Below are 13,724 nucleotides of genomic sequence, written 5' to 3'. Positions count from 1 at the left end.
AATTTGAGGGCAGGGACCGATCTAAAGAAATAGAAGGTAAAGCACTCCATAAATAGACCATGTTATATGAAAACCTGTAAATAAAATAAAGGACACCTTTCCCGAGAAAGGGGGCTATTGCTGACCTCTGATTGTACAAACATTAGACGACAGTCATGCCAACACTCCAGAATACGATGACTAACCGAGAACAATAATGTCGATCTGGAATTTTGACTTTCCTGATTTACATACGAGTCTTCAGAAAGTAATGAAGTACATGGGTAAACATGAAAACCTGGCATTTTCTGAACGAATTTAACAATAGCAAGTCCCATTTTAGGATGGCACATCTGCGTCTTCTGCTCCTTTTGTTTCAATGGACTGCCCTATCCACAGAAAAGCAGGGAAAAAAAAAAATTCCCCTACTCTTTTTAATATAATTTCACACCGAGTCCTATGGTTCTGCAGTACAATGCGGTTTGGCGTGGGAGAAAACGTGCTGCACTTGCCGATGTGTGGGGGTGCCATTAAAAATGATTGGCACTCCTGCGCGTCTGCTAAAGGGCAGTGCGTTTTGCCTGTGGGATGGGAATGCATAAGGTTTTACAAGTGTTCCTGACTGGCACAAGTGTGAACCTAGCCCAAAGTCTGTTGGACTGGCTGCCATACACACGGGCCAAACGTCAGGCGATTTCTATACGATTTCTATTGAACTGGCTGATGCCGGCTGACATTTGTCCCGTGTGTACTAGGCTTTAGGCTGATCTCAGATGGAGAGTTTTGCCACTAGAAATGAATCGCCTGGGGCAGGGTTGCCAAGGTGGTTGCCCGTCTCTCCCTATGGAATAGCTCCTGTTGTAGGCAGAGATGTTTCTGGATTGAACACTGCTGAATCTTCATCGCTAGCAAATGGCAGGGATAAATGGGCCAACTCATAGCAATACTGCAGACAAATCACCAGCAGCAGGATCTCAAACAGCAAAGTCACCCACCTGACATCAGCCTAAAGATTCATATCAAAAACAGAATAGCTACCAGATTGTTAGTTGAAGCTCAAATACAGACGGATTCATTAACAAATTGTAGCGACTAAGTACATTATTTGTCTTGCCATCAGCCTTCTGTAACCCCTGTACAGAAATCTTCCCATAGTTGGGGGGGTGGCTAGAACTATGGGGCAAGTAACTCTGCAGCAGAAGTGCTGACAATAAACAAGCACAGTGAGCAGAGGGATGACTCATCAGCGTGCTGCTGCTCCTTCATTGTCCAATAGAAAGATCATAGCCGTTTATGACTGAAGTAGGCTACAGCTGAACCGGACATCAAGGATCTTGCTGTGCCGTCAGGCAGAGAGTCACAAAACTACCTACACAGGATTATAAGCAATTCCCATTTGCTTCTACAGCATTTAGCTACTAGCTTTGAGCTCAGCAATAGAGTAGATATAAAGCCATATTATTTAATATTTTGTGGGATGAGGGGGTCAGAACCCCTCCAGTTCTCTTTTATTGTGGTCTCTATCCCAATTTAGGAAGATTTACTTTTTTGGTCCCGTGACTTACAGTAAATACCGGTGAATCAAAAAGTGTTTGAGAAGCCTCAAATGGAAGCAGCCATTCTGTTACTTCTAAGTTCCATACTAGTTCTGCAATACTGCCATCACTCGCAATGAAGGCAAATAAATTAGCCTTCACTGCACCCCAAACTATCACTTGGAAAATGAGCCCCAGAATGGTAGCTTTCCGCAGACCGGGATATTGTTTTGTGACAGATTCCATTTCAATGTGTTAGGACTAATGGTATTGCGGTGCTGAAACAATTCATACCCATTACGAGGCTACACCTTGATTTCCCGCTGTGCATGCCATACACAAGCCTATACACGTCCACATATCATTGGGGGAAAAAAAATGGATACACAAACAGCACACATTGACCTGTAATAAACCCACTAAACAGGAACAATATTCGGAAAGACACACCCGGACTTGCCTTTTTCAACAAAGCATTTAGTGTTCAGATCTCCAGATTGTACAATCTCACCGCTCCCAACCAGAGTCTACATATAACAAATTAAAGTGGTTCTAAAGGCTCAAGGTTTTTTACCTTCATACATTCTGTGCATGAAGGTAAAAAAACTTAAGTGCAGCAGCCTAGCCAGCCCCCCTAATACTTGCCTGAGGAGCCTCGGCTCTCTGGGGACTCTCCTTCCTCACTGACTGAGACAGCAGCGGGAGCCATTGGCTCCCGCTGTTGTCAATCACAGCCAGTGAGCCAATGAGGAGAGAGAGGCGGGGCCAAGCAGCACCTCTGTGAAGGGACACACACAGCCACAGCTCAGGAATGAGCCTGCTTCGGTGCCCCCATTGCAAGCGGCTTGCTCTTGGGTCACTTAGCAGGGAGGGAGGGGCCAAGAGCGCTAGAGACCCAAGAAGAGGAGGACTGGGGCTGTTCTGTGCAAAACCAAGGGGAGCAAGCCTTTAATATCACTTTAATACAATATCCAACAGAGAGCCCCTACTTGCAATGATGCAAATGTGGAAATTTAGATGCAGACATCTCCTCACTCGGGCAACACATTTCTCCTTCCATACAAACAAGGTGAATGGAGGAATCCCACCATTGGGACATTGAATTCTGACAGCTGTGCTGGCTGTTGTCAGAAAACACTTATCAGTCGCTGCAGCCACTGATCGCAGGTAAAAATATTCAACATGTCCCTTTGACAGACGTGGATTAAAGAGGCTGTAAACCCTAACATATACCCAGTGAAGTGACTGGCCTCAGGTGATACACAGATTAAATAAATCCTCCTACATAAGTTGTACCTGTTTATCTACAGCCATTTTCCCCTACATTCAAAGTGCTGAATTCACACAGGATCTCTCAGCTCTGAAAAGCAGGGGGTGGAGAGCTGAAGTTATATCAGTGAGGTGAGCTCTGAGAGCTGATTGGAGGGAAGGGACACACCCTTTTTTACACAGTACATGAGAACAGAGCTGAGGCTGTCAATCTGCTGGAGATCCCTCCCCTGTCACCATTTTTTCCTCTTGGTGTCAGGAAAACTTGTCAGAAGCGATTCATGCTGATAGAAGAACGAAGCAGCAGACAAATGACACTTAGTGCTCTTAACAGAGACACACACACACACACACGATAGAGAGATATGGGTTGTTCATATTTCATGTCCGAGGTTTACAACCACTTTGGACGTTTTAAACGTGGGTTACTATCTGTAAAGTTAAATCGTTCAGGAGAGGTTATAAAAACGTCCTATGTACATTAAGCTTAATTAGGCTTAGTTCACACTGGCATTAAGAGCAGGCGTTTAACAGGCATTAAAAACGCCCCTCAAACGCCTATGCACAAGATATAATAGACAGCACATTGTGCTGTTCACATTAAGCGTTAGCATCGCTTCAAAATTGAAGCCTCATGTTCGAGTCAGGAGGCGTTTGAAGCCTTTCAACGTCTCCCATTCAAGTCTATGGTAACGCTCTGCAAAACATTCTGACAGGCGTTTTTAGCACGGTATTGGCGTGTTAAAATGAGTCACTTTCCATTGTGGAGCAGTTTTAATGTTCATCGAATGATACGAAACTGTGCATAGGGCATTTAGGAAGCGTTTAACACTTGTAAAACGCCCCATTCTAAAGCTCATTGACACCTGACGCTCATACTAACGCCATATAAACTCTACAGGAGCTTTTTTGTGAGTATCAGTAATTTAGTCAAGTGTGAACAAGCCCTAAGTAATCGACTTTTCACTCAGTCCCGGGACTCACTAACACCACAAAAACTGACTAATCTTCTTCATTTCAGCCAAATAATCCATCGCTAATGCATGCAGGAAGAAGTCTATTTAGCCGAGGTTAAAGTGCGTATGTATAGGTTATTTGTTATGTACATTTCTCAAAGCCTGGGAACCCCAGCTACGCTATACCTTAACTGGACACCCTTAGCTACCTATAGGCATTCATAGAATGGTTGCACCTGAGCTGGACTATGGGATGTCCAGCGTTTCTCAACTCCAGTCCTCAAGCCCCCCCAACAGCTCATGATTTCCCTCAGTTGAAAAAGCTGTAATTACTAAAGCCCCATACACACTATCAGATTATCTGCCGATTTTTGTCTTCAGATTTACCAAAACCATGTAGTACAAGGGCCTGCCTGATTGCATACAAATTGAAACTCCTAAGGTTTGACCTCATATTATATGGTTTTGGTAAATCTGAAGGAAAAAAAACACAGCAGAAAATCTGATAGTGTGTATGGGGCTTAAGGCAGTGATACTGATCAAATCACCTGTGCAAAATAATGGACAGCCTGAAAACATGACCTGTTGGGGCACCTTGAGGACTGGAGTTGGGAAACACTGCATTAAGCAGTGCACATGACCGCAACTAGGCTGCAGTGCTCGCTCCAAACAAACTGAAGCGAGGGAGAAAAGGAGATGATCAAGAGCACACGGATGACAAAAAAAAAAAAAAAAAAACACACACACACACACACACACACACACACACACACACACCACACAACAGCAAGAACAATTTCATGAAATATAACCAATTCCCGACCGTAGGATGTCATATGACATCCTGGACTGGTAGTGGTTATACAGGGATGATGTCTGCAGCTACAGGCCTCATCCCAGTATATAAATTTATCCGGCGATTCCCTCTTTTGTAAAAGCCATTCTAGCGGCTGATTAGCCACTGGATTGCTTTTATAGGCAACAGGAGGGAACCTGCCCCCCCCCTCGCCACCTCTCCGGAGTCTCCCATGTGATCAGGGAGCTGGAGATCTGATGGGTTACCATAAAGCTAGCCATGGACTGGATGGTCTCCAGCCATCTCCATGATACTGGGAAGCCAGAAGCGACAACATGACGTCACATCTGGCTCTGGCAGATGAACACTGCCATTTTTTCCACCTGGAAAGCAGAGATCAAAGTTTTGGGTTTTTTTCTCATGCTTTCCAGATTATAGGAGATATCCGGGGTCTTATTGACCCCAGAGGTCTCAATAAAGAGTCATGCCTTATTCCTATTACAAGGGAGGTTTACATTTCTTGTAATAGGAATAAAAGTGAAAAATTAAAAGAGAAAGTGTAAAAATAAAAAATACATTTTTTTTTTTAAGCACCTCCGCCCCCTGTGCTTGCACGCAGAAGCGAACACATACCTAGGTCCCGTACGCATGTGTAAACGGAGTTCCCACCACAAATGTTATATAGTATGAGCAATAATTCTAGAGCTAGACCTCCTCTCTAACTCTAAACTGATAACCTGTAAACATTTTTTAAAGGGTCACCTATTGAAATTTTTAAGTACCGTAGTTTGGTGCCATTCTGTGAACAATTTTAAAAGTGTGACGTTGGGTATCTATTTACATAGCGTAATATCTTTTATATTTTACAAAAAAAAAAAAAAAAAAAAAAAAAAAAATCGGGGGATAGTGTTTTTTTGCATTATAATTCAGTAAAGTTATATTTTTCAAAAATAAAATTGCTGCACAAATACCGTGTCACATAAAATATTACAATGAATGCCATTTTATTCTCTAGGGTCTTTGCTATAAAAAAAAAAAAAAATTAAATAAAAAAAATAAAAGATTTTTTACATGTAAGAGAGAAATGCCAGAATTGGCCCGGTAAGGAAGTGGTTAAAGGATAAGTTCAGCTTTCTAAAAAAAAATAAAATAAAATGCAAAATGTGCAATGCATTTTTTATTTTTGAAACCTGTAAAATATCGCTCCTGCAATCAGCAACTGAAACGCACAGTAGTCAGACTCATAAAAAAAAAAACAAATATATAAATTCAACCTGAAAAGAGTTCTGAAATATAAGCCAGTGTCAAAAACAGCAGCATCCTTCCATTGTTAGCACAGGTTAAGTCTGTAACCTTTTTTTCCCCTCGGCTGAGAAGTGCCAGTAATGTTTGCCTAAGCCTGATTACGTACATAGGAGTCTCTAGCTGTCAAATGAACTTCCCGCACATGCTGGTATAATGGCGTGGCATATTCTCAACGCAGGATGTTGATAAAAACGACAACAGCTAGTGACAGGAAACAAAAAAAAGTGACGGCCAGGGCAATCTACAACCCTTGAGAAACACATAAGAACATTAAAAGTCAGTTGCGCAAGTATATGCGTGTCAGAATAAGGTCCAGTTGTCAACTACAAAGCTAAATGATTACGTTTACATTAGTTGCATTATAATGGAACAATATTTATGGACTTGTTACGTTTAGAATTAAAGCCCAATTACAGTTTTGGCATAAAATCTCTTATAAATACGGTCCAGGTGCATTAAAACCAAAAAGTGTGCAAAATCTTGCAGTTAATTTTGCTTAGAAAGCAGCCACAGCCAGAGTGGAAAAGCATGTCCCTTGCCAAAATCCTTCCTCTCTGTGGGGAATCAGTGGCCTCCCTGCCGAGGTCCAACATATTTCCAGCAGAGTCAGAGTTTTCCAATCTGCATGCATTTTTGGCACCATCAGCACCCTTTTCTCTTATCGGCAAAATGCAGGTAACACCATTTTCGCATGATATGTTTTGGTCGCCAAAATTTCCATGCATCTCTACTGCAGATCTGTCAGTGTATTTGACTAGGAAATTCTATGTTCCAGCTCTCTGGACACCACATCTGATACACTTGAGGATTTTCTTGGTGATTTTTTTTTTTTTTTTTTTTTACAAGGTAGGTGACCAAGTCTTTCCTTGTGAATGCAGAAGGCGATAACGTGTGTAGAGCCAATTTGTACATACATACTACATTAGCCAATTACTCTATCAGCACGTCTTTGGAGTTAGGGAGAAAGGCGGAGAACCTGGAGGAAACCCACAAGCACAGAGAACATGCCTGAACTAGACCAGATATCTCCCCTTGGTGAAAACTAGGAACTTATAAGTGAAAGAATGGCATCTCTGCTGGCTTCAGGTGGCATCTCACTGATGACACTGCAGCCCCCTCCCCATAATAAATAGTGCAGGAAATCATCAAAGTAGATCTCCATCAGAGGGCGGTCAGTGGCTCATAACCCTTAACTAACACCACCTCCAACATTCCCTGATTGATCATATGCTCTGCGCATAAAGATGGGACCAGGGCACTATGACCGAGAGGTCAGGACAAGCAGAACATTTACATTCATCAAGTGTAGAGCTACAGAAGTTCAATATTCATGGAAAGCATGTCATTCATGGAAATGGACATGCACCAGAACGTTCATCATGTGTTCACAAAGCATCTCCAGCTACCATCAGAAGAACGGAAGTGGTCAATAGAGATCCTCCAGTGCAAATCTCAGGGGGGGGAGGGGGGACCGAGCACCACCCTCATGCCTATCCTTGAAAAGGCGCTGGATGGAAAATTGTCAACTGAACAGCAGCTACTTCCAATTACTTGCTGTCTGGGCATTTTAACAGTCAGCGTGGAGTCTGTTATCAAGATTTTTTCCTTCAACCTAATAAAGGCTGGGCAAATTAAAATTTTTAAAAAAATCTATACGTATATGGCCAAATTAAGTTTGGACAATGGTGATAGAGCCCACCATGAGACAGGACATCTATCTGCAACCTATGGAAATTGCAGACGAGGGTCAAAAAAAAATAAAATGTTGAAGTACTTATCAGGGACTATGAGCTCATAGGGCAATTGTTCAGACATTACTAGATCTACATAGGCGGGATAGCCAGGATATCTGCTAACCATCAAAGCCTTAAATGATCAAAAACATTCTCCAATTACACCAAAATATAGGAGTGGTAAAAAAAAAAAAAAAAAAAAAATACAACATGTTTATTTACTTGATCATTCCAGTAATAATTGTACAAACAGCCTTATAAATCTAAAATACAGCCATCATACAAATCATTATTTCACCAATATACGGGCACCATTAGGCTCCATGCACACTGAAGCTCATAAAACGGCAGTTTTTGGCAGTTTGGGCGTTTTTTTTTTTTTAACAGCCCATAAACTCTCCTCTATGTTATCCTATGTGTCCACGCACACATGGACGTTTATCAATAGTGGAGTTTATGGGCTGTTTTCTGAACGCCATAAGATCACATTCAGGAGTTTCTTTTCTGACCACAAAAAACACCAAACGTTCAAAAACGTGGCTCACCAGCCTTTAACGTTTTTGATCCATTGAAAAAAAAAAAAAAAAAGAAAACTGCTAAAAAACGTTAAAAAAAAACTCACTGCAAAAGCTACTGTCATTTTATAACATTATTTTAACGTCTAGTGTGCATGGAGCCTAACACTGGACACAGGGAATTTCAAAGATGTCAGCTTTCAAGCATGCCCTACTTCATTTAAAGTAGAACTAAAAAGGCAAAACTTCCACACCCCCATTTTGGATAGCGGGAGGCAGGGTTAGAATCCAGGTCAGTTTAATTTTTGCCATCTGTGTCCCATTGCGGAGATTTCCCTTCACTTCCTGTCCCACAGCCACACAGGAAGTGAGGGGAAATCCCTGCAAATTAAGGGAACTCCTCGAGTACCCTCAGGTCACCAGAACTAGTGCCCCCTTTGGAAGATTTCCCCTGTGTAACTTTTAGGGGGACAACCCAAAATTTAGGATTTTTTTTCACTTTCAAGCATAATGGTAAACAGGACAAATAGAGAGGGTGAATCTCTCTAAAGGGGGCACAATCAGCAATAAAAACTGTCAGGTGTTCTAACCCCTCTACTCTATCCAAAAAAAAAAAAAAAAAGTTGTGCTTTTAGTTATACTTTAAGGGCTCATTCACACGGGTGGCAAAAGCTGAGCAGCAGTTTTACCACTCTGCAATTGACCCCCCACCTCACAGGTGTCAAACTGGCGGCCCTCCAGCTGTTGCATAACAAAGTCTTATGAGGCATTGCAAGGCTGACAGTTACAAGCATGACTCCCACAGGCAGAGGCATGATGGGACTTGTAGTTCCGCAACAGCTGGAGGGCCGCCAGTTTGCAGATGCACTGACAAGTGTTGATCACTGTATGCCAGCGCACATACATTGTAAAATCATGGTTTTCAACAGGAGCTGTACATATCAGAGCATTACATGTCAGCGCATTGCAACATGTATAAACATGATGTGTCTACTACAAATAAGAGCCCTTTCACACTGAGCCGCCCGAGCATCGGCGGTAAAACGCTGCTATTTTTAGCGGCACTTTACCATTGTTTTTGCAGCGCTATTCGGCGGCTAGCGAGGCGGGTTAAAACTGCCCGCAAAGCGCTGCTACAGCGCCGCTTTGCCGGTGGTTAGGCAGCGCTGCCCATTAATTTCAATAGGCAGGGGCGCTTTAGGAGCGGTGAGTTCACCACTCCTAAGAAGCTGCTGGCAGGACTTTTTGTGACGCCCTGCCAGCGCACCGCTCCAGGGTGAAAGCACTCGGGCTTTTACCCTGGAGTGAATGGAGCCGCTGTTTCAGGGCGCTTTGCAGATGCTATTTTTAACGCTATAGCGCCTACAAAGCGCCTCAGTGTGAAAGAGGTCTAGAGCTCAGTGAAGTTTAAACACCAAGGTATGTTTGTAAACAGCACTGTAGAAAATTGGTTAAGGCCCCTTTCACACTTGTGCGACTTTTCCTGTGACTTTGGACATCAGAGCTGCATGACAAGTCGTACCCCATGATTCCCAATGATAACCATTCATATCTGTGCGACTTCAAGGTCGCACCGACTTCAAAGTAGTCCCTGTACTAATTTGGTGCAACTTTGATGCCAGTTGAGGTCCATAGACCTCATGTTTACACAGGCATTCCCTGAAATCACGGCAAAAATCGCACAATTTTTGAGTCGCGGCAGTGGGAAAAGGGCCTAAATCCAGCTCATGGCTGCTGCAACTGTGAGCTTGATGCCAGTTTTACGAGCCATAGAAGGTCTTCTAATAAAAGTGATCAGATGGCCCTAGAGCCGCCTGATTGCTTTTACAGTCTCCATCGGCAGCACATGCAGCGTTTCCTGGGCTCTTCTGTTTCACAGCTCCCTGGAGTGAACAGGAGGAACTTGGGGAACATCCATTTCCACTGCAAGCGATGTGTATTACGTCACTTCCAGGGTCACAGCTATCATTCCTTGGCTATTCAAACATGATCTGTGCTGGAATTGTTGAACCGGAGTGCAGGGGAGACATTGAGGGGGTCTAATAGATCCCTAATGTCTCCATAAAGAGGATCAGTCATTTGCCCATGCTATTACATAGAGCAGTGATGGTGACGCTTGGCACCCCAGATGATTTGGAACTACATTTCCCATGATGCTCATGCACTCTGCAGTGTAGCTGAGCATCATGGGAAATGTAGCTCCAAAACAACTGGTGTACCAAGGTTTGCCACTGTCATGGGGGCTTGTCAGCCCCCTTTGTGACGACAATAAAGTTTTTTTTTTTTTTAATTATACAAAATAATAATTAAAATAAAACATAGAGCACCCCCCCCCCCCCCCCCCCATATAAAAAGTGCGCTGCAAATGTCGGAGAGATAGTAAGAATTCTAGAGTTCATGGTTTACTCTAAACTGATGATGGTGTTTAAAGTGTTGCCTATGGAGGATTTTGGGGAGCGTTGTCTTTTGTGATCCCACAGATGTGCGCAATTGTAAGACTAGACATGTTGTTAGGTATCTATTTACCCGATGTAACCTCATCTTTATATTTTACAAAGAATTGGGCACAATATTTTACTTATTTGCACTAAAACTTAAAATATTTTTTCTTGAAAATGCGTTTGATCAATAACGATGCAAATATCACGTGACATCACAAATTGCAACTGCCACTATTTTATTTTCCAGGGTCTCAATTGCTTGGGGGGGGGGGTTATTATTCACCTATCCCCCCCAAGCCCTCCTCCCTATGGAGATCAGAGGAGTGTGGTGCCCCGGATCCCCCCACAATAGTGAAGTATGGAGAGTTTAATGATCCACAGGTGACACCCAGCCCCCGCGATCACCTCTCCCAAAATAGTCCCAACCGATCCCCCGCATTCCAGCCCGGTACTCACTATGCATTCCCGGACCCAATCGTGAAAGAGCTGCTCTCTAAGAGACACATCTTGATCGGCTTCCATTCTCCGGTAGCATGGCGCCCCCCGCAGCTGGTTCCACCCTCAGAGGAGAAGAGCGATGACGACTCCAGTGTTCACCGGTCCGCCTGCACTCACAACCGCCGCCACGACCCGACTGACGAGCTCCACCGATACAGCACACAGCACACCTCCCCCGGCCGCGGATACCCCGCCCACTCCAGTGCTTCAACCGAGCACGCACACCGGAGCCTTCGTTCTGATTGGTGGAGGGAGGGGTGACGAAGGCACTAACCGTTGGCTATTGTGTAGTAAGGGGCGGAGCGTATCTACACATTATCCACTGTATTGCGATAGTCCGTTGTCGTGCCGTTTGAAAGCTTAGGAGGTTAGGCAAGAGGGTGTAGCACATCCTAGAGAGAAGGACCTGGAAGGAGAAGGACCTGGAAGGTGGGAAACACGGACTGAGCTAGGAAGGAGGACCTAGAATATGGGGGACATGACCTGAGTAGGGTTATCACCTCATTCCTTTAAAACCGAACACATATGAATTACACAGGTTCTGTGGCTGATTAAGGTGGTAGTTAAACGCACTTGGTGCCTTATCTGCAATAAATTAGCCACAGAACCTATGGAATTCATATGTGTTTGGGTTTAAAGGGATAAGGTGGCAACCTTAGACCTGTGCTAGGGGAAAAAGGACCTGGGAGGCGGTGGGGCATGACCTGTGCTAGGGTGAAGGACCTGGAAGGCGGGGGGCATGACCTGTGCTAGGGAGAAGGACCTGGAAGGCGGGGGGCATGACCTGTGCTAGGGAGAAGGACCTGGAAGGCGGGGGGCATGACCTGTGCTAGGGAGAAGGACCTGGAAGGCGGGGGGGCATGACCTGTGCTAGGGAGAAGGACCTGTGCTAGGGAGAAGGACCTGGAAGGCGGAGGGCATGACCTGTGCTAGGGAAAAGGACCTGGAAGGCAGAGGGCATGACCTGTGCTAGGGAAAAGGACCTGGAAGGCGGGGGGCATGACCTGTGCTAGGGAGAAGGACCTGGAAGGTGGGGGGGCAAGGCCTGTGCTAGGGAGAAGGACCTGGAAGGCGGGAGGGCATGGCCTGTGCTAGGGAGAAGGACCTGGAAGGCGGGGGGCAAGGCCTGTGCTAGGGAGAAGGACCTGGAAGGCGGGAGGGCATGGCCTGTGCTAGGGAGAAGGACCTGGAAGGCGGGGGGGGCGTGACCTGTGCTAGGGAGAAGGACCTGGAAGGCGGGGGGCGTGACCTGTGCTAGGGAGAAGGACCTGGAAGGCGGGGGGCGTGACCTGTGCTAGGGAGAAGGACCTGGAAGGCGGGGGGGGCATGACCTGTGCTAGGGAGAAGGACCTGGAAGGCGGGGGGGGCATGACCTGTGCTAGGGAGAAGGACCTGGAAGGCAGGGGGCATGACCTGTGCTAGGGAGAAGGACCTGGAAGGCGGGGGGCATGACCTGTGCTAGGGAGAAGGACCTGGAAGGCGGGGGGCATGACCTGTGCTAGGGAGAAGGACCTGGAAGGCGGGGGGGGCATGACCTGTGCTAGGGAGAAGGACCTGTGCTAGGGAGAAGGACCTGGAAGGCGGAGGGCATGACCTGTGCTAGGGAGAAGGACCTGGAAGGCGGGGGGCATGACCTGTGCCAGGGAGAAGGACCTGGAAGGCGGGGGCATGACCTGTGCTAGGGAGAAGGACCTGGAAGGCGGGGGGCATGACCTGTGCTAGGGAGAAGGACCTGGAAGGCGGGGGGGGCATGACCTGTGCTAGGGAGAAAGACCTGTGCTAGGGAGAAGGACCTGGAAGGCGGAGGGCATGACCTGTGCTAGGGAGAAGGACCTGGAAGGCGGGGGGCATGACCTGTGCTAGGGAAAAGGACCTGGAAGGCAGAGGGCATGACCTGTGCTAGGGAAAAGGACCTGGAAGGCGGGGGGCATGACCTGTGCTAGGGAGAAGGACCTGGAAGGTGGGGGGGCAAGGCCTGTGCTAGGCAGAAGGACCTGGAAGGCGGGAGGGCGTGACCTGTGCTAGGGAGAAGGACCTGGAAGGTGGGGGGGCAAGGCCTGTGCTAGGGAGAAGGACCTGGAAGGCGGGGGGGCGTGACCTGTGCTAGGAAGAAGGACCTGGAAGGCGGGGGGCAAGGCCTGTGCTAGGGAGAAGGACCTGGAAGGCGGGAGGGCGTGACCTGTGCTAGGGAGAAGGACCTGGAAGGCAGAGGGCATGACCTGTGCTAGGGAAAAGGACCTGGAAGGCGGGGGCATGACCTGTGCTAGGGAGAAGGATCTGGAAGGTGGGGGGCAAGGCCTGTGCTAGGGAGAAGGACCTGGAAGGCGGGAGGGCGTGACCTGTGCTAGGGAGAAGGACCTGGAAGGTGGGGGGGCAAGGCCTGTGCTAGGGAGAAGGACCTGGAAGGCGGGGGGGCGTGACCTGTGCTAGGGAGAAGGACCTGGAAGGCGGGGGGGCGTGACCTGTGCTAGGGAGAAGGACCTGGAAGGCGGAGGGGCGTGACCTGTGCTAGGGAGAAGGACCTGGAAGGTGGGGGGGCGTGACCTGTGCTAGGGAGAAGGACCTGGAAGGCGGAGGGGCGTGACCTGTGCTAGGGAGAAGGACCTGGAAGGCGGAGGGGCGTGACCTGTGCTAGGGAGAAGGACCTGGAAGGCGGGGGGCGTGACCTGTGCTAGGGAGAAGGACCTGGAAGGCGGG

At 46.8% G+C, this 13,724-nt stretch overlaps 1 protein-coding gene across 1 annotated transcript in view; it reads right to left on the bottom strand.

Moving 5' to 3' along the window:
• The window catches only part of LMBR1L (limb development membrane protein 1 like), an 85,251-nt gene extending 74,002 nt beyond the window's left edge, over positions 1–11,249 (bottom strand). Inside the window, exon 1 of the mRNA XM_073614045.1 lies at positions 10,986–11,249. Coding sequence (XP_073470146.1) covers positions 10,986–11,051 — 66 coding nt within the window. The 5' untranslated portion in view covers positions 11,052–11,249. The remainder of the gene's footprint in view (positions 1–10,985) is intronic.
• Between the last annotated feature and the right edge of the window lie 2,475 nt (positions 11,250–13,724).

Source organism: Aquarana catesbeiana, linkage group LG02 (genome assembly GCF_042186555.1).
Source record: "Aquarana catesbeiana isolate 2022-GZ linkage group LG02, ASM4218655v1, whole genome shotgun sequence".
Lineage (NCBI taxonomy): Eukaryota > Metazoa > Chordata > Amphibia > Anura > Ranidae > Aquarana > Aquarana catesbeiana.
This window is presented reverse-complemented; position numbering and strand designations above follow the sequence as displayed.